The following is a 26,656-nucleotide window of genomic DNA, read 5'->3' on the forward strand; positions in this document are numbered from 1 at the left end:
TTTTGAATTAGTGTCGAAGCCTATATGGTTCCATCAAGTATTTCAATTTCATTTTTCACACTCGATAAATTTACAAGTGGGGACCTTCACCGTCATTTCAACTGACAATTGGGGTTTTTTAAACACACATTTTCAAATTTCATGTATATTATAATTTTATAGTTAAAATATTGATTATCAGAATTAAATTTAAGTAATCAGTCCTATTTCTAGCCAATTTCAGGTTTACAAGTGGGGACCTAAACCGTCTTCCAACCTTATATCTGGGGACATTTGTGTATAAATTATTAGATTTTGAATTAGTGTCGAAGCCTATATGGTTCCATCAAGTTTTTCAATTTCATTTTTCACACTCAATAAATTTACAAGTGGGGACCTTCACCGTCATTTCAACAGACAAGTGGGGTTTTTTAAACACACATTTTCAAATTTCATGTATATTATAATTTTATAGTTAAAATATTGATTATCAGAATTAAATTTAAGTAATCAGTCCTATTTCTAGCCAATTTCAGGTTTACAAGTGGGGACCTAAACCGTCTTCCTACCGTATATCTGGGGACATTTGTGTATAAATTTTTAGATTTTGAATTAGTGTCGAAGCCTATATGGTTCCATCAAGTATTTCAATTTCATTTTTCACACTCGATAAATTTACAAGTGGGGACCTTCACCGTCATTTCAACTGACAATTGGGGTTTTTTAAACACACATTTTCAAATTTCATGTATATTATAATTTTATAGTTAAAATATTGATTATCAGAATTAAATTTAAGTAATCAGTCCTATTTCTAGCCAATTTCAGGTTTACAAGTGGGGACCTAAACCGTCTTCCAACCTTATATCTGGGGACATTTGTGTATAAATTATTAGATTTTGAATTAGTGTCGAAGCCTATATGGTTCCATCAAGTTTTTCAATTTCATTTTTCACACTCAATAAATTTACAAGTGGGGACCTTCACCGTCATTTCAACAGACAAGTGGGGTCTTTTAAACACACATTTTCAAATTTCATGTATATTATAATTTTATAGTTAAAATATTGATTATCAGAATTAAATTTAAGTAATCAGTCCTATTTCTAGCTAATTTCAGGTTTACAAGTGGGGACCTAAACCGTCTTCCAACCTTATATCTGGGGACATTTGTGTATAAATTATTAGATTTTGAATTAGTGTCGAAGCCTATATGGTTCCATCAAGTTTTTCAATTTCATTTTTCACACTCGATAAATTTACAATGATTGGAACGCGGAAACTCTGGTAGACTTTTTAAGAAAGGATATAGAAAGCCGAGAAAGGGCTAATATTTTGGGAACCAACCTTTTTGGAGCCTCCTCCTCAGGGAGCAAATGGGCAGAGAGGGAAAAATACACCGTGAAAGCAAAGACTGACTTTCGTCAAAAAACACCTAACAAGTATGCCTATACGCGTAACGGACGCGGAGCTGCTGTTTCTTCAGAATCCGTACTATTTACGCAAACAAGGAAAGCGGGTTATTGCATCTTTTGCAAAAATGATAAACATACGTCAGTCAACTGCACTGTCCATTCCCTAAAAGACAAAAAGGATATGATAAAGGTATCGATGCGATGCTTTAATTGTCTGCGAATGGGACATTCTCTATCTGAGTGCAGATCATATTTGCAAGGATGCATGTTAGGCAAAGGAAAACATAATCGAGCCATTTGCCCCCAAAATTACTCAAACAAGGGACCAAAAAATACCGTTTTGGCGGGTAGAAACAAAGATGCCAAAAAACCAACTAACGCCGCGATAGCGAGTGGAAATGCTTCAGTCCATTCAGTATATTCCGATCGCAACGTTTTGTTAAAAACTGCACAGGCCATAGTCAGGAACCCCCACCCGGAAGAAGCCACGAAGAAAAGGCAAGCGCGCTGTTTGTTTGACGACGGCAGCGACGCTACTTTCATTAGGCAAGATGTTTCACGAGCCTTAAACTTACCAGTGGTTGGAATTGTAAGCCTAACAATAAAGAGTTTTGGAAATAACGATCAAGAAGCTGTCAAAAGAAGGAAAGTGAAACTAACCTTAGAAAACAAGAATAACCAAAATAAGGCAGTAGAAATTATAGCCATAGAGGTACCTTATCTATGCCAAGCCATCACCACCATTGACTGCAAGGAGATAGAGAAACACATGAATAGCCAAGGTATGACATTAGCCGACGAACCCGAAGAGTCCGCGAGAAGCGGATCGGACATTGGTATACTAATTGGAAGCGACTATTATTGGGAAATCGCCACGGGCAATATCGAAAGAATGGGCAAATCTCTAGTCGCACAAAGAACGACTTTTGGATGGGTTTTGCAAGGCCCACAATCTTCTCCTTCTTTACCACAAGAATATTGACAAGCAACGTCTATGCCTGTTGGAATAGAAGAGAAGCAAGTATCCGACGCGTTAAAGTCATTTTAGGAACTAGAATCCCTCGGGATAGATGCAAAGAAAGACGAAAACCCCCATAGTGACGACTTTATGACTTTATTTGAACAAACTACTACATTCATAGACAATGGATACCAAGTTAAACTACCATTCATAACAGAAAAAACCGTCCTTCCTAATAACAAAAGTGTAGCCTACAAACGCATGAAAAGCCTAGTGCGAAGATTTAATAGAGATCCTGTTTACTTTCAAGATTACAAGGATATAATTAACGAACAGTTAAAAAATGGAATCTTAGAAAGGGTAGAGACAATTGAATCAATTCCTGGAACATACTATATGCCACACCAAGGGGTAACTAGGGGATCTTTTTATTGAATCTATTGGTTAGATTGTATGGACAAAAAAGTAATTATGGGATTTTAACATCGTTGTTTTTTTAGTAAAACAAAACTTCTTGAAGTTGCTAATTCACAGTTTTCATATACCATTAGACGATTTTTTTACCCCTTCAAAACCTTTCATTTTTTTAACCTTAACATTTTTATCCTTTACTTCTTTGGAATGATTGTTTAATAAAGGTCAAAAACATTTTTTAACTATCCGCGACCTCGGTTTCACCGCTCTACGTCTATACCTTACCCTAATATTGTAGCAGTCGACGGGGTCATGAGGCTGAACTTGTTTATTGTACGGTGCTGAAAGCGCCACCAAGCGGGAAAACACGGCGAACTAAATTAGTCAAAATAATATTCTCGCTTCGCTACACGCATGGGCCTAGATATCTCGGAGGCTCCGGTTGAAATTTTGCGTGGATGAACTTAAGGCCATGCGATACCCAAGAAAGGGACCGCTAGATTCGCACGTGAGCACGACTATCTGTCCAAAACATGTCGCCCAGTATTTTGCTCTTCATAGGGACTTAAAATTTCTGAAACACACTCAGTGTTTTGACAAAGATCAAATTCAACTGCGTTAAATGTTTTATTGCGAAATAATTTGATTTAAAAATTTTATACTTTTCAAAAACATTATGGATTTTAGAAACTGCCGAAGCACTATTCTTTTACTTCGCGACTAGGAAAGTGTACATTTTGTGCATGAAATGCTGGGCCAAATTCCACAAGTTAACGTATTTTTCGAACAGATTGGCAGTCAGCATTGAAGCAGTAGGAACATTCATACTTATGTTTATTATCTTACGTATCCTAAAAACCTAAAGCATAATGTTTCATATAACCTCCAATAAAACGACTCCGATGACTGTCACGTCAAAAGGCTAAACTTAAAATCTATCCCCAAATTCTATAGCTCATTCGCAATGACTATTTCTTCTCTACGGTCTCCCCAGAGAAAATAGGTGCATGATGATATTAGATCAAGAACATAAATATTTTCTTTTTTGGAAGAATCGGTGAAATATTTGCTCGTTTACTCCACACTTGTTTTTATTGGAGAATGAAATGAGAGCATGAGGCTTTAAGCGTGTGGCGTTACGGCCTTTTTTAATTTTAACGACCAAGCAATCGGCTATTTTATTACCAGCGTTAACGCAAGAATTGTTTTACTCTGGAAATACTGCCATCTGACCATTCACCCAGAATTAGTTTAGCATTTTTTGAAAATTCTGTTACAGCACGAGTCTCTTTTTTCAGAGAGCTCACTTGAGAGAGACCGTGGTCGATAATTAGTTATAGGTTCACAATATGGTACACACTCCGTTCATAAAAAAAATTATATTATGCTTAGAAACACAAGTTTGAAACATCAAAACTTTACATAAAATCGACATAAAAGTTTTTGATAAAATTTGATAATGATTTTAATCTTCTTGTATCAATATAAATAGTTGCATTGCCATTTCAGTCTTCCTTCAAAGTATTTTACTTTTTAGCGAAGCTATTTCATGATAATTTTTTTTATTGAAAATTGGTTGGAGTGCGCCTTAAATCTTCTGTAGATTCTTTTAGTAGTGAGGGAAATTATGTATTTTTATTTGGGACATTTTATACAGAGGATAACTCCGGCAAAATTCCTGCCTAAATTTAGCATAAGGGAGACTTATGATTTGCTTTTCTTAGAGGTTGGTTGAACAGTAGAAAATAACGAGTTTTCTTTTTAATTTTCCTTAGATTTGCAATCATGAAATCTATTGGAACGTCAATTGTACTGCCAAGTTTATGTAATAATGAAACGTTAAATGGAAGTGTTCTGCATCGAGTCTTTGGAAAGAAAATTGTGTATTTAAGTCCAACTGTACAGTTAATGTCTAAAGATAAAGTTAGTCTTTCCGAAGATGAAACTGATTCAGTTGAAGAGAAATTTAATGAAACCAAAGATATTGAAGACTCTCCAGCTGCTAAAGTTCTTTCAAATGAACATAACGAAGACGGAAATTGTTCTAGTTCAGAGCTTCCCGATGTTCGAAGTTCGGTCGACGTTACTCCGGAAAGTTGCCTCTCTCCTCAAAATGACAATCTGAACGAGATTTTGCAATCACAGTTTGGAAACGATGCCAATTACGATCAAGATGTATACCAAGGCTATATATCAGTTCTACATGATGAGTTTTTTTTTAGTTTTTCAAATGGATAGTTTATTTACAACAAATTATGAGATACTTAGTTACAATTAATCATAATCAGGTACAAATACAGCAAAGGGGTAGTAAACCCCACAGAATTAAATCAAAAGAGGGTAGATATGTTAAATGTTAAGCGAGATAAACAATACTAAAATACACCAAAAAATTATTATTAACAACAGTGAGAAAAACAAGAACACAATCTAAACTAAAAACTAGCTATGGTATAATTCAATCTAAGGTAAACCAACATGGCTCCCTTTCAAAACCCCAACGGGAATAGAGGGCAGGCAATGTATTGTGGGAAACGGCACGGATGCGTTCCGCTTTGTAGCGTCCAGCGACCCTAGAGGTAATTTTAGAAATAACTTTTTTGGTGAAAAAGTCAAACGAGTTTAACGTCAAGGAAACGCTGGGGAGATCCCTGTAAAACTCCGTCAAAACCACTAAAAGGGTGACGAAAACAAAATTGCAGAAAGTGTGAGGCTGGCCGGGATGCACACTGAGAAATTAATGTCAAAGAAACAATAGTTTTCACCATGTTTTTGATTGTTTAATGCTGTTATCCAGAAAAACCTCTAACAAGCCTTAATATATACAGGTAGACGTAGTCGCTGTTTTTTGAAATTACATTACCTTAATTTTAAATATTCAGCAAAACATTGTTTTTTTACGTTAACGACTGTGGAAAAGACAGCTAATTATTATTTCTCAAACGGAAGTGCAAGATATGTTATTATTAATAGAACGTTGCTGTTTTCCGGGAAAAATGTATTCTGCCGTGAAGAATACAGTAGTGTATAATTAAAAACACAGATAGTTACACTATTAAGTATAAATTTAACGTAAATTTTACTGTATAATCCACCGTAAATTAAAGTTTAGCATACTATAATTTGAACATTAAGCGCTTTAATTTAAACCTTGAATCAATATAACCTAATCTTACCTAACCATGCTAAGCCTTTTGGAAAAGGTCCGCGTTTATTATGAAAGGACCGATATGAAAATAAAAATATTTTGGAGAGTCAGTGAATTGCAAATTTTAAAACCAATTTTTTAACTTTGCAATTTCTCTTCTTCATTATAATTTCAGCCTACTTATTTCTAAAATTGACCGAAAATGTACAAAACGTGTTAGGCCACATTCTTAAAAGCGTTATGCGACACTCTTGGAGTGGCGTCGCTAGGCCTTTTATGGGGCTACAGCGCCCCCAAATTTCAAAGTTAGCCCCTTCAAAAAAATCCATACACTAACTTCTAAATCGTCGACTTTAGTTACAGTTAGAGAAATTTCCGCTTCAAAAACGTCGTTAGTGTCAAACTGTTCCAAGTTCTCGCACTTCCATGGATTTTCTTTTTTTAAATATGGTAGAGTAGATTAGGTCAAACGCGTTTCTGGTGCTCGAAAAACTCTTCGTGAAAAGAGATTATTAAATTTAACGAATACGTCTGTATCTACTGCCGGGATATTAGGGCCTCCAAAACCAATTTAATACCCGATGCATTTATACTAATTTATAACTTTCTGCCTTTTTCAGAAGTTATTAAGTCGGTGAAAATGACCAACTTACCAAGCACTTTCAAGCTGAATTTTAAGTCGATGAAGTGGCCAACTTTTTGTGTAGTTTCACATTAATGCGAGAACTACCCTTGCTTGTTAGAACTGTTCTCTCAAGGTTGAACCTTGCTAAGCATATAGCGCCATTTGCTGACAAATCAACCACTCAGGAAGCTGTCATGCGACACTAAGAAAGCGTTATTTATACTCGGAAAGGTGTTATGCTGCACCCTTTAAGGAATTGCACAACACTCATAAGGGAGTAAAAATTAACTTTTAGTTCGATATAAGAGTTAAAAAGGTGTTAAACTGAACCTCTGTTGCACCATTTTATTCTTATCTTTGACACTAATTGCTCAAATAAGTGTTATTAAACCCTTTCTGGGGTGTAAATGAACACCTGTAATGGTGTCAAATTTGGACCCATATAAACTACTTTTAAAGGTGTTAAAGCACACCGCATTTTCTAAGAGTGTATAACAGCAACCAGTATAAATCTGCCCTAATGGACAGTATGTTAAAAACAGCTAGTCGTCTTAAATAAATGACAAGTTGCATCTTAACCAACAGAGCTTAATGTTTTTAATAAAGGTTTGAGTGCTTTTAGTTTAACAAGAAAGAGCGTCTTTATCAAAATAAGCTCCGGGTTTTATAACTGTTCTAAGAGCTGTTATTTTTACAGCAACCCTATTTTTTAGTGTACTATAAGCGGTTTGAAACAGCATGATGTGTTTTTATTTTCACAGCAAACCATCTTTTAATCCACAGTGCTTAGTGAGTTTAAAACCACATATTTTGCTGTTAGTTTTACAGCAGCAAACATTTTATGAAACTGTAATTTATTGGTAGTAAAACAGCATATAGTGCTGGTTTTTCATTGACCCCTACAATATAATCAACGGTTAGGACTGTCTTTAAAACAACCTCTGAAGCGGTTATTTTAAAAGCTAAGAACGACCCTGAATACACGAACAATTAATACTTAAAACTGTTAGTTCCACTGTATAGAAAAACAGTATTGTTGACGGTATTGAAAACAGGGAGGATGTGCAATTAAATTAGCATCATCTTGATGGCATACGCTATTGCCATTACCATAGTTTTTATTTTACAGCATTTTTATTCTGTGTGTATCCTCCCGATACTGGAATGTGTGTCGTTTCATCCCTTTCCCCTGAAATAGACTGACCCTAATTTTTAGCTGTGTTTAAAGGGGCTGTTCGGACAGTGGGACAAACGACGATCTTCCTCATAGAGCTTAACATAGCGGGTGGGTAAAAAAGAAGAGGGGGTCTGACAGCCCCTTTAATAATATGGTTCATATTTGGAATGAAATGCACCAGATTCCGTATGAGTAATAGTGGAGCCCCTTATGTACTCCAATGGTGGGGTCGAAATCTTTTCAAAAATATGTTTCACCTTTCTGCGTGGTTGTTTGATATAGCGGTCGAGCAGTGGCCTTATATATTAGAATCACGTTATTCGCTTCAAAATTTAGAATGCTGCAACTGATGATACCGAAAGCGGCGTAAAAACCATACATAGGGTGCGGTTCAGATTTCTCAATTTGAAAATCATTTAGAAATTTAATAGGCCTATATTTGAAAACAATTTGATTGTTTGAAAACAAAATTCATAAATTTTACGAAAAAGTTATAAATTGTTTGAAAACAAAAGTTATAAATTATTTGAAAACAAAAGTTATAAATTATTTGAAAACAAAAGTTATAAATTGTTTGAAAACAGAAGTTATAAATTGTTTGAAAACAAAAGTTATAAATTGTTTGAAATCAAAAGTTATAAATTGTTTGAAAAAAAAATTATAAATTGTTTGAAAAAAAAATTTATAAATTGTTTTAAAAAAATTTATATATTGTTTGAAATAATTTATAAACTGTTTGAAAAAAAAATTTATAAATTGTTTGAAAAAAATTTATAAATTCTTTGAAAAAAATTTATAAATTCTTTGAAAAAAAATTTATAAATTGTTTGAAAAGAATTTATAAATTGTTTGAAAAGAATTTATATATTGTTTGAAAAAAATTTATATATTGTTTGAAAAAATTTATAAACTGTTTGAAAAAATAATTATGGCGCGTTCGGCGCCTCATAATACACACACTATAACATATACAATATATACACAATGACCTGTATTTTTGGTAACTCTCGGTAAAAATATTCAGGTGGGGCACTTAAGATAAAGATCGAGGAGTTTCGAGGAATACCAGTTAAAAACTTGGGGGGTGCTTAGCGTGATTGGGAAGGCTTGGTAATTGCTTTGTAAATTCTCGTGGCCTTTGAGAATTTAAAGTTGTCGGTTCCTTTCTGACGATCTTTGACCAGCAATAGAATCGCGCAGAAAGGTTCCAAGAAAAAGATACAATTATAGGAATATGACTAAATGGATCATGAAATGGTAGAAAATATCAGTTTTAGGGAAATGGCTAAATTTTATCGTTACACGCTTTCATAGAATGAACAAAGAACGAAAGTAATCGCAGAGTCCGACATTTACGTGTAAATAGAATTTATCGGTGTTTCTTTAATTACAAGCTTTCAACTTCGAGAGGAAGGTCCCAACAAGCTATAGCATTTATGTTAAAGTCGTGAAACGCCTAGTTTTCATCATAGAATAAAGAGGCGACACGACTGTTTACGTTACTAATCAAGGTCCGCGCATACTAGCTTTTGTTGGGAACTTATTCCAGAAGAAAATTTAACATAAACTTCCGTTAATAATGATTTACGCTATAGGTTCTAATCGAACGTGAAATTCAAAAATTATTATATTGTCTATTCCAAACATTTATTTTAATCAAGATGAATTATAATATTTTTTTATTGCAATAGTTCTGGGTAATGACGGTCTTCAGTGTGCTTTTACTAACCTCTGATGAAATATTGGAGAACAGACTGAAACCCCATGGGCAAAAAACGTTCAAAATTTTCACTAAGACCATTTTCAATTACTGCGTGCCTATTTTTGGAAAAGGTATAGTTAAATCATTCACCAAAGGCCTAGCACTACCGTTAGCAAAACCGCGAGGTCTGCATAGCCCATTCCCATTCTACGCTCACGGACTCTGCCTACATATGGTTTGAGTAGTCTAGTAGATTTTACACGTTAGCGCAACATTCGAATGGGCTATGCTGTCTGCACCGAGAAACCTTAAACCACGCCCACTACCAAAAAATCATTGGTATGCTTCTTACTGACAAAACTAGGGATACATCTTAAGGATAAAGATATAAAGCTAAAAATTCTAGCTTATCAAGGATACACATAAAGGTTGAAGTAAAAAAAGTGAATAAAGGATATATCAAGGGCCAGAAATAAGAACAGAACACTGGACATTGTCCAATAAAATTTTAAAATTTACCATAATTTATGGAAAAACTAAGGGGGTCACTGGACAATTTGACCACTAAAATTTCTAAAGTTTTGATAGCTTTACTACGAAGATGCTATTTTTGCACACTCCAGTGGACAATGCCCTATAAATGTTTCCAGTCAAACGGGGGTTCACTTGAAATATGTCCTATAAGAAATTTTTGTTAATTCCGGCCCTGGATATATCAAAAGGATAAAGACCTCGTGTAAAGAAACCCTAAAGTGTATCAGGGATATAGATCAAGGGTAATGACCGTAAAGTATAAAATATTTTAATATAAATACTAAATAGTTTAAATATTTGTAGAACTCGGTATTTTCTATCCATTAACCACAAATTGATGGATAACCGATTATTTATAAACATATTTGTGGATTATAATACGATTTAACATGCAAGTTCTGTGGATAATTTTTGAGTATGGATAAAGATAAAATAACGTGGACAATAGATAGATAATACCGAGCTCTAAATATTTGTGTATACCAAAATAGAAATATTCATAACAGGGGCAAAGTGAATTTGATAAGGGCATTGGAAAATTTTGAGGTGACATTTTGGTACATAGTTAAATATTATTTGAGGGGACATTGCACCCTAGAGCCCCAAGCCCGTGGCTACGGGCCTGATCGATTTACACAATGATGATAAAAAATTCCATATCAATTTGAATTGCTACATTGTGAAAAATAGGCCAGTCATTTTGAATAACCATTTTTTTTTAAATGATTTTCAACGTCTCTATCTTATCAGTATTCATTTACCTGTTTACGAGCAGGTTTTCCAGAAATCTACTCTACCGCTCTAAGAGTGTGCCATGGCATTTGGTTATTGGTCCTAATTGTTTTTGCCAACATATTTTCCGGGACATTGAAAGCGAACTACTCGGCTAGACCGATTAAGTACTTTGATACGATTGAAGAGGTTCTTAACGAACCGAAAATAATTGTTTTCATAGGTGGTATGGATGATAATGAATTATGCTCTGCGGTAAGTGTCATTTAATATAATTAACTTTTTTTATCACAAACAGAAAGGCCATATACAAAACCCTATCTCAATGTAAATTATCATAATCATAATTTTTCATTCCAACTATAAAATGAGAATATATTAAAAAACCTAAAAGGATTTGTTGTTTTATTTAAGCCCGCGATATAATGCATTTACATCTTAGTGATGAATTACTAGAGATTAACAAAACAAGTGACATAACAATCACAATACAATGATATTGAAAATTGAAGTTTCCTTCCTTTTAACTAGTTCGTACCATTGGACCGAAATCCCGCACCCAGGGCAGTGTAGTATAAATTTTACTAGAGATGGCCGATACCAGGCTTAACCCGATACCGATCGATACCGATGCAAACATGAACCGATACCGATCGATAACGATATTTACTCAGTATGATCCAAAAACCCGATACTTCAACCAATACCAATATTTTTAGTATATGACAGTGCCATTACATATGTATTAAAAATGCTAGGAAATAATTTTAAGAGTAATTTCGTGGATTATACTACTAAGTACAATGTTTAGAGGTATTTTCAAAATAATATCACTGCTTGTCTTTTTTAACTAGAATATGCTTAGAGGCCCTTTTATCCTTAAAATTCTATTAAACTTAGCTATTAGATAAACTAAATTCATGTACTTTTTATATAAATGAGAAATAATCACGATTTACATTCATAGAAATGTATTATCACTAGGGCTGTGCGAATAGTGGTTTTTCAAACCGAATCAAATACGAATCGAATAGTAAATCTCCTATTCGAAATCCGAATCGAATACTCGTTTAAACGAATATTATTCGTTTTTAAAGAAATGTAGTTCGAACACAAGGATGTGTGTTGTAGAACGAGTAGAGACTTGTAGCTTCCCCTCTACTATAAAGCTAGACCTTATTTGTCCATAAAAAGGGGTATGCATTTTGATCCTACCTCCGTAACTAGACGAGCGCTTGCAAACATGAAAGATGACCGCGAGCCACTGACGTTGAAACCGGTTTTTGGTTAACCGATTAATTTAAATGGCCGTTTTAACCGCTCCAAAAAACTGGACAAAAAACTGGTTTGTCAGAAAACCGGTTTTTATCCGGCCGTTTATGATAGATGTTGAAAAATGCTATATTCCAACATAGACCCGAAGACCGAATATTAGTACGAGTAGGTAGTACTAATAGGCGATAACTAGTGCCGTTTTCCATTGGCATTCTAGAATATAACAATGGAAAATTACTCCACAGATTTTTCTTGGAGTGAGAACGAAAGTTCCTTTAAAATGATATGTGTCCATGGTGGTAGATTGCTAGAAGTAAACAGAAGGCAAGTAACAAGTGTCGAAAAACTAAAACTTTTAATTTTGTGAATTGAAAAAACACGGATTCTGTTTTCGGTTTTCATTTCAAAAAACCAATTAAAACCTAAGAATTTAGAAACCAGTGCTCCGAAGAGTAAAAAAACCAGTTTTCGGTTAAACCGGGCGGTATTTGACATCCCTAGTGTATCGAGTCGGAGTGTCGGGAATTTCTCAAGCCTTTGCAAATCTTATTTAAAGTGCCTTTACTATTTTTTCTATTTATATTAACTATAATATGGAAAATATTCTAAGAGTTAAGCCGGGAAAAAAGAAAACTACGCCTTCTTTAAAACGCGTGTTCTCTATGAGAATGGAGAAATGACGTCAGAGATTGTAGGCTCGGTATACGCAAAAATTATGCGAGGAACACCAAATGACTAGTACGCTAATGTCTAGGCCCTAGAGGCCCAATCTCTACTCCTTCTACAACACACCTCCGTGCTAAGACTGAGTATTTCGTGAGGGAAAAACAAAACACCAGGAACTGCGCATTCGCGTCGAAATTCAAAAAGAAAAAAAAAAAGAAACCGCTTTATATATTATGTGACCATACTAATTTTCAGTCAAATACTCGTTTACTATTGGAATTTAGCACCTAGGAAACGATTACTCGGTTTATGGAACTATATTCGTTTTTAAAACGGTTATTCGAATTTCTTTTCGAATAACCGTTTTGTGAATCGAATACTCGTTTTTGTCAAAATGGCAAATTCGATTCGTCGAATCGAATACTCGATTCGAATTAAACGAATAGTATTCGAAAATTCGAGTATTCGCACAGCCCTATTTATCACCATCAATACATTACTGAAAGACCTAAAATGTCATGTAGCGCCATATAATGTATTTTAAATGAGTATCGGTTTAGTATCATATTAAACCAACCGATGCGATACTATCGGGAAACCCCGAGTATCGGTGCCGATAACGATATGGTATCGGTACCGGTTCATCCCTAAATTTTACCTTAAAGCAATATTTTAATTGACCCTAAATAACCTATTAAATTTCTTTAAAGTGCATAGAAAACAAAATTAAAAACGGTGAATTATCGGAATGCCAAATACTCCTTCTTCCCCTTGGAAACTTGGTTGTAGACTTACGTATTATGGGGAACCAATGGAAAGGAAATACATGCAAAGGAAATCTTGACAACACTACGCTCCCTTGAGCGAGTGGAATCCTTAAAAAGTGGAGCAGCCCAACGCGTGCCTGTTCACTCTCTTCAACTTTCTTGGCTAAAGAAAAATACTGGTTCTGTGTTCATTTCTCTTTGCTATAAGGAAATGGTCTTAATTGCGTTAAATAAGTTCTCCTTGTCTGTTTTACGAAGGATTTTCTTGTTCGTTTCCTTCTCTTCCTTCCATTTCTGTCAGCCGTCAACAATAAGATTTTTTCGCTTTCATCCAGCGCCCCTTTTTCAACATTCAAAGAAATCGAGGGGAATTTTGAAAGCAAAAGCAACTATACACTGACGTTATATTTAGGCGGTGTTTATTACGATCCCAGAAGTTACATGTATTTGCCCTGAACTACTGACGAATTTTAAAAGCAAATGCAAGTATATAATAGCTTGTGTCCCCGGGATTTAATAATTAAAATATAAATATATTTATTGAAGTAAGGATTACGGGTAATTATTTTTAAGTGTTGGGCATCCAGGGGCTATTCAATCAAATTTTCTGTACGGGTAATCATTTCAGCACAGAAGTTAGGATTACGGGTAATCATACTATCACAGTTAAAGGTAGCGCATCGAGGGGCTATTCGTACAAATTTTCTGTACGCCTGTTAAGTACGGTACGGTGTGGGTACTATTATGAGCCCATTCCTTGAGTCTTCTTGTTATCTCAGATATGATGTGATCCGAATGCGAACCTGAAAAAGGCATCTGATCTGAACAGAAAATGGCTCTCAACTTTGTAACCGATAACTGAAGAATCTGTTCGGATCACAATCAGATATCCGCGTGATCGGTTTAATGCATTAATCGGGCCTGATATAGTTATCGGACTGTCGGTCCATAACACATGACCAAGTCAATGAGTAGCCAATGTGCACTCCATAGGAATCAAGCGGCCTTAATCAAGCCGACTAAAAACAAACTCTATCGGGCCGATTGATCAGATTTGCGGTCGGCCCGACAAGTTTTTGCAACTGGGGATAAATCCCTTTGATTTGAAATTTAATATTCCCCATTCAGATCAATGGACAATGGGTAAAAAAATACTTGTTTGGAATCGGCCATTCCGATGATCTGCTACATTTCGGTTGAACACGATTTCTGTCCAATGAGAATTCGGCTCAATTTGATATTACCGCTTTGGGTTATCAGATAATTTGTTATGGTTTAATTTTAAACGTTTAGAAAAACGAAGAAAATATTCATAAACTATGTCAAAGAAGTTTGCATAATGAAAATAAAGATTTTACTGAAAACCTCTTTCAAGGCAAGGCTGTAATGTTTGGAGATTTTCTCCCAATGGTTCAAGAAATAGAAACTGCGAAAAAGTATGTGCCTTCATTTGCCAAGGAGTTTGGTGAATTTCATTTTGGTTCCACGAAGTACCTTACCAAGGCTTAACTATACCATTTATCTTCTCTGAAATATATAGAGGCTTTGAATCTTGTCAACAAAAGGTAAATTATTCAAACAGAGAGAATATACAGTCAGTATGCTGTCCAAAATGGCTGCCACTCTAAAAGGGGAGCGATGTTTTACAGTCTCTTCCCCCTTTTTATTGATAACGAGGGATGATTGTGTAGACGGTTACCCCCATTTCACCCAATTTAAAACACCCAATTCCCATTTACCCAAACCTCAAACAACCCAATTCCCAGTTCTCCTATTCCAATTAACCCAATATTGCAAACCCAAAAAGACTCAAATAGAGTAGAATTTGATGGTTTTATTTATTTATTTTTTCATTGCATAAGGGATACACTTACTTGAAGTGTATAACCGCTCCAAAGAGGAAGAGACGTCCTCCTAACCAAACCAAACCTAACCTAACATAACATAACAGTAATGTTTTGGAAAAAGCATATTATGTGAGAAGTTAATGAAGCTAAACATCAATATTTTGGAAAAGGTGTAACATTGTTAAAAGATTAATAAAATATTACTAACCTAACTTAACCAAATAGTGGCGTTTAATGTTATATTCATCATGAAAATACTTTAAGCCGTTTTAATATAATTGAAGTGTATAACCGCTCCAAAGACGAAGAGACGGCCTCCTAACCTAACTTAACCTAACCTTAACCTTAACCAAACCTAACCTGCCTAATCCTAACTCAGAATTACGGGGGCATATTTTCCTTTCGAAGTTTTCAGCCATTCGACTTCCATATTTACAGGGGTAAATAACGAAAGGAGTTAGAGACGCTAGCTTCCGTAGTGTAGAATACAGTGGGACCTTGAAACGTCATAGAATTTGCAACTAACGTAGTGCCATCTTTGGAACTGTATTGTAAATAAGACCAGAACCTTGAAAGTTTTGTCTTAAAATCTCGCGCCGCCAGGTATTCTGGGTAAAGTAAAATGGCGGGTGTTGATGTTGTGAAGTCGTCTCATAAATCAACGCAATATAATTATTATATTCAATCGCGATATAAAGAAGAAAGATAAGTCAATAACTTGCAATTTGAAGCCGGGGAAATCCTCAAAATGTGTTCAAACTTGTTTTGCCGTAAGTGCGCTGTTACAGAGTCGGCCCAGTGAGCCAAGGCTTAGGGCTTTTTCCGAGTCAGTGCGAGTGGGAACTGTGGGATCAGGATCATCGACTGTATCTGTGACTAAAGAAATTAAAACAACTAAAACTGTATTGAAGGATGCAAAAACGACATTTAATTCCATTTCATTATCGAATAAGGAATTTACCAACTTTAAGAATGCATGTTTCTAATTCAAGTGCACCTTAATGAATAAACTTTACTCTAACCCTAATTGTCACTCAGTCGTAAGCAGACGAACACTAGCAGACGAATACTAGCAGACAGGAGAAAATCAATATCCCAGCATGCCTTTCGAAACTTTGCTGCCACGCTATTGGTTGGAAAATATCATACTTATTTTGATTTATAGACGGCGCGACCGAGGCGTTTTCTCTTTTCTGTGTCTACGTTTGAAAGTCCCACTGTATTCTACACTACGGAAGCTTGCGTCTCTAACTCCTTTCGTTATTTACCCCTGATATTTAATAAATTACACCAGGAGTTCATAATAAGGGGAAGTACGAAACTGGTTAAAAAGCCCATAACAACCAAGTTTCGCCGTAAAGCTCAGCGGATTCATACACCGCTCAACTCCCAAAGAAATAGTTACCACAATTTTTAGCGCCCACGCGCATTAACTTCCACACTACCGCTTTAGCACAATTTTTATCTTGTGATTTTGGCAGCGAAAATAGCTCGCGTCTGTGTCTGTCGGCGGGGTGGAAATTAAGCCTTGGCTAAGAAGTTGGCTTTTCGATGGTTTCTAGTTTTCTACAAAACATTTAAACGATCGTCATTAATGTTTTGTTTTGATATGTGTGAGTGAGAATTCCGTGGTTAAATTAAAACGGTATGGACAAATTTATTCCCAGTAACTTTAATATAAGAATTCTATCGTGTTTCTACGTCCACCATAGTCGCCATTTTTCTTAACGACGGAGATCCCAGCCAGCGGAAGTTTTGGAACGAAAACCAAGGAGCATAGATACCACTACAATCTACTGTAAAGTTGTAAGTCCATCAACAGGCTAGTCCTTTCTATGCGCAACGACAAAATCTTGTTGTTTTCGATTTTGGCCATTACCTCTATGGCCAGTTTCGTACTTCCCCCCGAAGGGGGGTTATTATGAACTCCTGATTACACTGATCATCAGTCTCTTATATACTAATTAAAAAATATTGCTTTTTTATGGAAAATACGAATTAATAAAACGGGTATGTTTTTTGTGCCAAATTCCTGTGTTATCGCCTTTTGTGGCAAACGGGAATTGGGAGAAATACATTTTGGGTGAATCAGGAATATATGATTTGGATTAAATTCTTCTGATTGGGACAAATGATATTGGGTGATATGGGGGACACCGTGTAGGTTTATAATAGTTTTGTTATCTTATAAATTAAAAAACATGTTGACATTATTTCACAATATTGGGCAATTTTATTCTATCGTTAACAGTTAATGGGGGTCAAAAATGTTTAACTTGACCACCATGTTTTTTATTAGCACGAGGGGAATTCGCGAGACATACGCCGATTTTGCCTTCAAGGTTAGATGACACCTATGACTAATCACCTATTTTGGTATCGTGCTCTCATAGAACGCAGTTAACGTTGGAATATAGATTCCTTCGTAACCGAGGGGCCGGACATGGAGCGATTTTGTGTACGGGATTTCAGGATTTTGGGATTTTCAAATTGATTTTGAAATTTTGACCCGAATTTCAGGATTTTAGAATTTTGACCTGGATTTTAGGATTTTGAGTGGGAATTTGGAACTTTGACCAGGATTTTAGGATTTTGATTGGGAATTGGAAATTTCGACCAGGATTTTAGGATTTTAGGATTTTAATTAGGATTTTTAGAATTTTGACCTGGATTTTAGGAATATAGAATTTTGACCTGGATTTTAGGAATATAGAATTTTGACCTGGATTTTAGGATTTTAGGATTTTGAGTCGGAATTTGGAACTTTGACCAGGATTTTAGGATTTTGATTGGGAATTGGAAATTTTGACCAGGATTTCAATTAGGAATTTGGAATTTTGACCAGGATTTTAATTAGGAATTTGGAATTTTGACCAGGATTTTAGGATTTTGATTGTAAATTTGGAAATTTGACCCGCATTTTGGGATTTTGAACGATATTTTGGGAATCTGACCCTGATTTTAGTTTTCAACTTATTATTCCAGTGTTCTGAGCGCTGAATTTTATGCCAGTGTATTATCCTTGGATTTCAATCCCAAGTATATTATTTTCATTCAATTTACTATACTGCCACTTAAGTGTAGTGTAAAAACCGAAATTTAAAGTAGATCACCTATTCATCATATTTTGACACCATATTTAATGCATATCAAGGGAGTGATGCTAGTTATGAGGTTTTTCTTAAAAAAATAAATAATCGTCATTAATTTACCTTAATTCTAGCTAAATCGCTTTAAAAAACTTTATTCCTGAAATCATTTTAAACATAGCTATTGTTGATCTTTGAATTCAAGCGTATGCCTCTTTAACAACTTTGGAAATTTAGGGTATTGATTCACAATAAATGATAAGAAAACCCGCAATTGCGTTACCCTTCAGCATACTCATTTCGAGGCTGCGGAGCAAAAGGTTACCTGGAAAAAGCCTGTCGTCGGCGAGTAAGAACAGAGAGTCGAAACTGGCGACAACCAAGACCGTCCGGGCAAGAAACATTAACTGACCCGGACAACATTCGAGATAGTGACAACGACCAGGAAGCTAACGTACACCAGGATCCATCCGAAAATAACGCGCCCAAGTACTTACCGGAATATATCATATTCAACATAGAAGATCAGCATCGATCACAACGCAACCAGAGAACCCGACAGGTGAAACCTTCTCCACCTTTGAACGTATCACTTCTAATCAACGATACAACGATGTCATTTCAAATCGACACGGGCTCAGAATATACCATTATATCAGAAACACGTTATTCCGAATTACAAATATCAGAGCCTCTCAACCAAGGACCCAAGCATCTATCAGCGTACACCGAACATCCTCTCGATATCAAGGGTGAAGTTACGGTTGCCGTAAAGTACCATAGACATTTGAATACTATAATAAGCCTAGACACACTTATCGAAAGAGAAACACGCGCTTTTTGGATGCCAATTTTACGCTATTAACCCATTTTATATGCTATAGGGAAAACAAGACGTTGGCCACCTAGCGGCTAACGGAGAAACACAAACTCAAAATAATTCCAAAAAGGCGGTAAATTTATGTTGCATTTTCTGTATTTTTAAAAGAGATGGCATAAAAATAGACAAATTATGTTAAGAAAGTCATGTTTTATTAAGATATAAAAGCATTTGCTATTTATTTATGTAAATTTCAGTTAAATAAAAGCCGGAATTTGGCACATACCAGACAGGTGAAGTAAAATCATAAATAATTACACTTTGCGAGCATGAGGTTTCTTAATGTATGCTGATATACTTAATATAATTATATAATTTATTTATTATTTCGGCTCGTACTTACAAGCCTGAGGGCTAATATCATGTCAGGTATCGTTATACTGTAAATGACTTGCTACCTTAAAGCGGTTGAACTTAGTGGTATTCATATTGGATTTGGGTAATTTTTAGTTAGAACCTACATAGTCGTTTGTGACAGAGGAAAGCCTGTTTGTGGTTATTTGTTTTGCATTGTCACAGAAGTCTCCTTGAGACTTGTATAGACCGAATAGTAAATGTGAATAATACGAGGGTTAACGGTTAAGTTAAGTTAAGCTTAACGGCTTACAATGAAACAGACACACACAAATGCTGATATACTTAATTAAAATTAGTATGATAAAGTAAATTAAATGATGAATTTTCATTAGCGAAGTGTTAAAGAAACAATATAAAACACACAAATTTTTAGATTGAAACTAATATTGAGTACCTTTATCATCTATACGAATATACTCTAAAAATCTTTACCAAGTAGTTGTATAAATACTAGATAAAAATACTTATTTTGATAAATACACTGTAAAAAATTGTGGTGTCTAAATAGTGCCATAATGGTGTTAAAACAATGTGTACTATTTGTACACCTTGACAAGGTGCTGAAATAGTACGAAAATAGTGCGATATTTTTAAACACCATTCGTTTAAATAAACGGTGTAAAAATGGGTTGAAAAATCCTCATTCATTAAAAGGCGCAAAAATGATACCGAAACGATATAAAATAACACCTTCGAGAGGCCCATATAAAAGGTGTTGAAATAATGCTAAAATAGAGTTACGTTTTGAACACCATTCGCTTAAATAGAAGGTGTAAAATGGGCTGAAAAAACCTCATCCTCGAAAAGGCGCGCAACTGATATAAAATAACACCTTCGCTAGGCCCATATAAAAGATGGTGAAATAATGGGAAAATGGAGCTATGCACTCTAAATTAAGGTACCTAAATAGTGTAGTAGTGGTGTAAAATTCATTTTGCACTATTTGTACACCTTGACAAGGTGTTTAAATGGTATGAAAATAGTGCGATATTTTATTAACACCATTAGCGAAAATGAAAAAAGGATTCAAAAAACATCGTTCGATAAAAGGTGCTCAAATTATATCTAAATGGATTAAAATAACACCTTCGATTATACCATTAAAGGGTGTGAAATTGAAAATGGAGCTAATTTTTTAAAAAAACTTACACCATTGCAAACCCCTATTTACGCCATTTTAAGTCCTTAATTACGCCATTCCTAGTCTATATTTACCCCATTTCAATCACCCATTTACACCATTGCAAAACCCTATTTACCTCATTTCAAGTACATATTTACCCGAGGGGTCGGTCATTCATGAAATCCCTTACGCTACTCGTGAAATCCAATTTAAGAAATCCGAAATCAATGCTGATTTCGAAATCAAATAAAAAAATCCGAAATCAGCAACGAAATCACAAAATCAGTAAAGAAATCATAAAATCAGTAAAAAAATCTCAAAATCAACAAAGAAATCACGAAATCAGAAGCGAAATCACAAAATCAGTAAAGAAATCGTGAAATCCATTACAGAATTCACGAAATCCAAAATCAAAAGAAATCACAAAATGCGACGAAATTACGAGGCAAAAATCTCAAAATCCAACGAAATCAAGGGAAATATCGCAAAATCAGTCGAAATCACGGTAAAAATAGCAAAATCCGACGGAATCACGGGAAAAATCTCAAAATTCGATGAAATACATTGGATTTTATCGAAATCTGAAATCAAACAAAATCCGACGAAATCAAACGAAATCCGGTGAAATCAAATGAAATCCGACGAAATCAAATTGTATTTCGAAATCCCGTACACATTTTCCTAGACGTCCGACCCCTCGGGGTCGGTTATTCATGAAATCCCGTACGCTACCCGTGAAATCTATTTTAAGAAATCCGAAATCAATGCTGATTTCGAAATCAAATAAAAAAATCCGAAATCAGCAACGAAATCACAAAATCAGTAAAAAAAATCACGAAATCAGAAGCGAAATCACAAAATCAGTAAAGAAATCGTGAAATCCATTACAAAATTCACGAAATCCAAAGTCAAAAGAAATCACATTATCCGACGAAATTACGGGGAAAACCTCAAAATCCAACGAAATCAAGGGAAATATCGCAAAATCAGTCGAAATCACGGTAAAAATAGCAAAATCCGATGGAATCACGGGAAAAATCTCAAAATTCGATGAAATCTATTGGATTTTATCGAATTCTGAAATCAAACAAAATCCGACGAAATCAAACAAAATCCGGTGAAATCAAATGAAATCGACGAAATCAAATTGGATTTCGAAATCCCGTAGTCTTTTTCCTAAACGTCCGACCCCTCGTATTTACCCCATTTCAAGTCTATATTTACCCCATTTCAAGTCTATATTTACCCCATTTCAAGTCTATATTTACCTCATTTCAAGCCCTATTTACACTATTGCAAAACCCCTATTTACCTCATTTCAAGTCCTTATTTACCCCATTTCAAGTCTATATTTACCCCATTTAAATTCCCTAATTACTGTCTTGGTTTTTTATTGTTGCAAAAAATAAGAATTTTGTTGTGCATGACGTAGACTGCGAAACAAAGGTTAAATGTTTCTAATTGAAGAAAGTAGTCCGTTTTCTAGCTTACATCTGGTAAAACATGGATGAAATTGATTTGAACAGTTTTGAGGATTACCTTGAAATGTTTTTCATTTACGGAGAGTGTCAGAGAAACGCAAGGTTAGCTGCTAGGACGTTTGCAGAAAGGTTTCCGAACCGACCTCATCCGGGGCATCGAGTAATTTTAAACGCAATAACCCGATTTCTTGAAAGAGGCATGGTGATTCGACGTAATGCACCAGTGCGACATCAACATCATCCGCCAGTTGTACAAGGAGGTGGACACGGGGCGGGCAGACGAAACGAAGTAATAAGGCGTATCGTAGACAATCTCCACACCAGTTCACGGCAATCGGAGCGGAATTTAAATTGTTCTCATACATCGGTCTTAAACGTTCTTCGTGGTGAAGGATTTCACCCTTACAAAATTCATCTTCACCAACATCTTAAACCACAAGTCTTTGGACCACGCGTAGAGTTTTGCCGGACCAATTTGAAGTTGATGGAAATTTCCTAAAACACGTACTTACGAGTGATGAGTGTACGTTTTACCGGGACGGTACAGTTAACCGCCACAACATGCACTACTGGGCGAGGGAAAATCCCCATTGGCTAAGGGCGAATCATCACCAAAAAAACTGGAGGATAAACGTTTGTTGTGGATTGTTAGGTGATCGGGTAATTGGACCTGTTTTTCTCGAAGAGCATATAAATGCAGATCGTTACGTTGATCTCTAAAACACCGTAGTGTCCGATTCCCTTGACGATCTTCCCTTAGCAGAACGAAAACGGGTCTGGTACCAGCACGATGGTGCACCACCGTATTTTGCACGTGTTTATCGGGATTGGCTAGACGCGGAATTCGGCTTGGCCACCTCGTTCGCCTGATTTACCGCCGGCGGATTTTTTCTTTTGGGAGTATGTACAAAGCCTTGTGTACGCCACTGAGCCACCAACACTTGATAGCCTTCGAGACCGAATTCAGCAAGCAGCTGCTCTCGTTTTTCCCGAGATGTTACCTCGCGAAAGAGAAAACTGGGAATTCCGTTGTCAGCAATGTGTCAATGTCGACGGAAAACATTTTGAACATTTAATTTAATGCTTTGTTATTAAAAATGAATTTGAAGAGTTTAATGTTTAAATTTGGAAATGTTTGATTAACTTCAATTTGGGCTATTTAGTTTCAGCAAGTGGCATCTTTTCTTTCCTAATTAAATTAAAATCCGTCATTGATTACACTTATGCATTTCATTTCTCTACATCAAAACTGAAACCTTTGATATTAAGTTGAACTGAAGTGAACTGATCCCAATAGCGCCTGTAAATCCCTTAAAATTTCACTGCATAACACCAATGCGTAAGGGGAAGTATCTCGACTGGACGCCAGCGAAGGTTTCCCACCTGTATATATCATTCCCATTATATTTTTACCTCTTTGAGTGACGAAGACGTCATGGAGAGGTATTATACTGGACGTGTGTGGTGGTGTGTTTGTGTGTGTGTCTGTCTGTTGTTATTGACTTACACCCCAGGGGACCGCGTTCGCAGTTTTCAAATCGGAGCAAACGTTTTCCCAAATTCCGGACCGCATTTACAGTTCCCGGAAATTTGGAAAATTGTATTCCACTTACCATAGCTATTATCCACTACCTGTCTAACACCACCATCCTCTGGCCATTTGTCCATCTCATATGGACACCAGTCTTTACCCACTGGCTTCTATACTCCACCATCATTTTGGCTCTTTTTCCATGCCTTATGAACACCAGTCTGTACACACTGGCTTCTACACACCACCATTTTGTGGTCTTTGTACATCCCACATGGAACACCAGTCTGTAAACACTGGCTTCTAATCCCCACCATCTTCTAGTCTTTGTCCATCCCACATGGACACCAGTCTGTACACACTGGTTTCTACACACCACCATCTTCTGGTCCTTGTTTTTGTCCATCCCACATGGACACCAGTCTGCACACCTGGCTTCTACTGCATCATCATCCTTAAGGTTAAGACATACGCGGCGACCGGCCAGGGTTACGAGAAACGTCCGGCCTCCCTAAGGTGGGGCTTCCACCAAAGGTTCACGCAATTGCACTGTTCTTATCCATAGCTGCGATTCGAAACCCTTATATACTACCTATTTTAGTAAGGCGAAGCAACCGGCGTATGCTTCATTTCAAACGCCAATATTAGTCAAGTCTCTCAAGAATGTTTAATTGTTCTTTTTTAAAACGATGTAACGTTCAATAAGGCGAATAACTAACGAAGAAAATATTAAATATTAATTATATTTATTTTAATATTTAAGATAATCTTGTTTCTCAATTCAAAATTAATACGGAAAGAGTTAAAAAGCAGTCTATGTTATTGTCTGTGTGTGTCCGTTCGTTATTACACTAGTGCCGCAGTGCGCTGCGTTAGAAGTTCGTTTTGTTTTGATGTGTAAAGAAATCCTACAGAACCATAATATTCCCTTTATCCTTAATATAAAGTGAATATGGTGAAATATTTTTCGTAATTATGACGCATTTAGTGCTTTTGTAGCTTTAAAGTTCTGTTTCATTTTTATATTCCAAAGATTTGTTTTAATATTATTATTTGAAATGGCTGTTTATATATTACTTAAGCTATACTACATCTGTATATAGAATAATCCTTGGCTTAGTAATTTCATGAAGAAAGCTAAGATCAAGACTCCGGCGGGTATATCTAGTATTACTCGCAATAGGCTTAGTGAAATATAGAGTAAATAATTGAGGCCTGAGGTGAAGTAAACTTTGGGTTTTGATTTTCGTGTCTGAAATGAAGAGACATGAACGGTTCAGAGTGCGCCGAAAGTTAAATACACTCTTAAATAATCAGGTTAAGAGTTTATAATAGAAGAAAAGATCATGGTGGCAATTAGATTAGTAGGGCCAAGCTACAGAGTTTTTATTCTCTTTATGGTGCGCATTGACTATCAGTGCGTCTAGCTACAATTTAGCTTTGGTAATATTTAACGTTAACACTCATGTTGGCAAACTAAGAATATTGTTGAGGTGAGACGAGACGATAGTGTTTACACTGCTAACCAGTTGTGAATGTAGCTATCAGAATATAGGGTAAACAGCTGAAGCGTAGACTGCATTTCCTGTTCTTTTTGCCATTAACTGATTTCCATGCGTCCAAGATTTATCCTTATTGGATGTAAAATGTCGTCTGCTTTACTGTATATTCGCTATGCTTGGAATACTGCTTCAATATTTCGTAAATTTTACTACAAAAAAGAGATATAATTCCATATCTAGGTAAATAACTTTGTAGTAGTAGACCTCTTGACTCGGAGAGGTAATATTTTGGTTTTCCCAACTTGTCATTTCGTCTGAAATGGTTCTAAGCGTGTTTTGATTCATGTAGTTTTTCTTAAATCTGTTCTGTTGATTAAAAGTGTTACTTGCCACAGTATAGTGTTCTTCGAATAGAAATACGGTTAACAAAAGTATCACAGCCTGAGAAAAAAAAAGAAAGTTGAATGCAAAAAAGTTGAAAAAGGAAAAGCCAAATAAAAGAACAAATAAAAATCTAAAAGTACAAATGTTTTTTTCACTTCATCTACAAGTACATGCACGTAAAAAAAGGAGTTAAATCTCAACAAAAACATCTCTGTAAAAATATGCCAAGTTGTTTGGCCGTAAAAAGAAGTGAGATCTAAAATACGGCCAAGTTATTATCTCCAGGTGAACCAACATTTTATTCGACTTAAAACTTCTCAAGAATGTTTTTCAGACTTGGCCATTAGCATTCCAAACTTGCATCCTTCTTCTTTGCGCCCGTGAAGGTTAAGAACGGAAGTTACAAGTTTAACCACAAAGGCTTATCAAGAATATTTAACCAATTTGATTTAATATTTTAATTACGATCCATATCCGGAATTAAACGAATCCTTGAAATGCTAATGGTCAAGTCAGAAAACATTCTTGAGAAGTTTTAAGTCGAATAAAATGTTGGTTCACCTGGAGATAATAACTTGGCCGTATTTAAGATCTCACTTCTTTTTACGGCCAAACAACTTGGCATATTTTTACAGAGATGTTTTTGTTGAGATTTTAATTTTTCAAAATTATATAGCTACGAAATCTAGTTCAAGTAACATAAAAGCGAGGCTCTGACGAGAATCGAACTCATGATCTCCTGTTTACTAGACAGGCGCTTTAACCACTAAGCCACGGAGCCCTTGCTTTGAAGCGATATGTATGCTGAATATTTCAGTAAATTAACTAAATTATCTCATCGGAACTTTTACCCTATTGTTTGCATAAATGCATATCTAAATCAACTATTATTTTTAATTTTTTCAAAATATTATATCTACGAAATCTAGTTCAAGTAATATAACAGCGAGGCTCCGACGAGAATCGAACTCATGATCTCCTGTTTACGAGACAGACGCTTTAACCACTAAGCCACGGAGCCCTTGCTTTGAAGCGACATGAATGCTGAATATTCCAGTTATTTAACT

General features: G+C 35.6%; 1 protein-coding gene and 2 non-coding genes across 3 annotated transcripts; 1 reads left to right on the forward strand and 2 right to left on the reverse strand.

Moving 5' to 3' along the window:
• Positions 1-1,614: 1,614 nt before the first annotated feature.
• On the forward strand, positions 1,615-2,376 carry LOC149641362 (uncharacterized). The gene has a single exon (XM_089850550.1). The coding sequence runs from the start codon at positions 1,615-1,617 to the stop codon at positions 2,374-2,376; it is 762 nt and encodes a 253-aa protein (XP_089706676.1).
• A 23,921-nt stretch (positions 2,377-26,297) lies between these two features.
• TRNAT-AGU (transfer RNA threonine (anticodon AGU)) lies at positions 26,298-26,370 on the reverse strand. Its single transcript has one exon. It is a non-coding gene; the product is annotated as a tRNA-Thr (tRNA).
• A 167-nt stretch (positions 26,371-26,537) lies between these two features.
• Positions 26,538-26,610, reverse strand: TRNAT-CGU (transfer RNA threonine (anticodon CGU)). The gene has a single exon. It is a non-coding gene; the product is annotated as a tRNA-Thr (tRNA).
• Between the last annotated feature and the right edge of the window lie 46 nt (positions 26,611-26,656).

This window comes from Phalangium opilio, unplaced genomic scaffold (genome assembly GCF_054372755.1).
Source record: "Phalangium opilio isolate 3A_F unplaced genomic scaffold, DU_Popi_V2 ptg000092l_1, whole genome shotgun sequence".
In the NCBI taxonomy this organism is placed as follows: domain Eukaryota; kingdom Metazoa; phylum Arthropoda; class Arachnida; order Opiliones; family Phalangiidae; genus Phalangium; species Phalangium opilio.

What these genes read in the sequence shown, in the direction of transcription:
- LOC149641362 (XM_089850550.1), top strand. Translation starts at nt 1,615, where the DNA reads ATGGGACATTCTCTATCTGAGTGCAGATCATATTTGCAAGGATGCATG.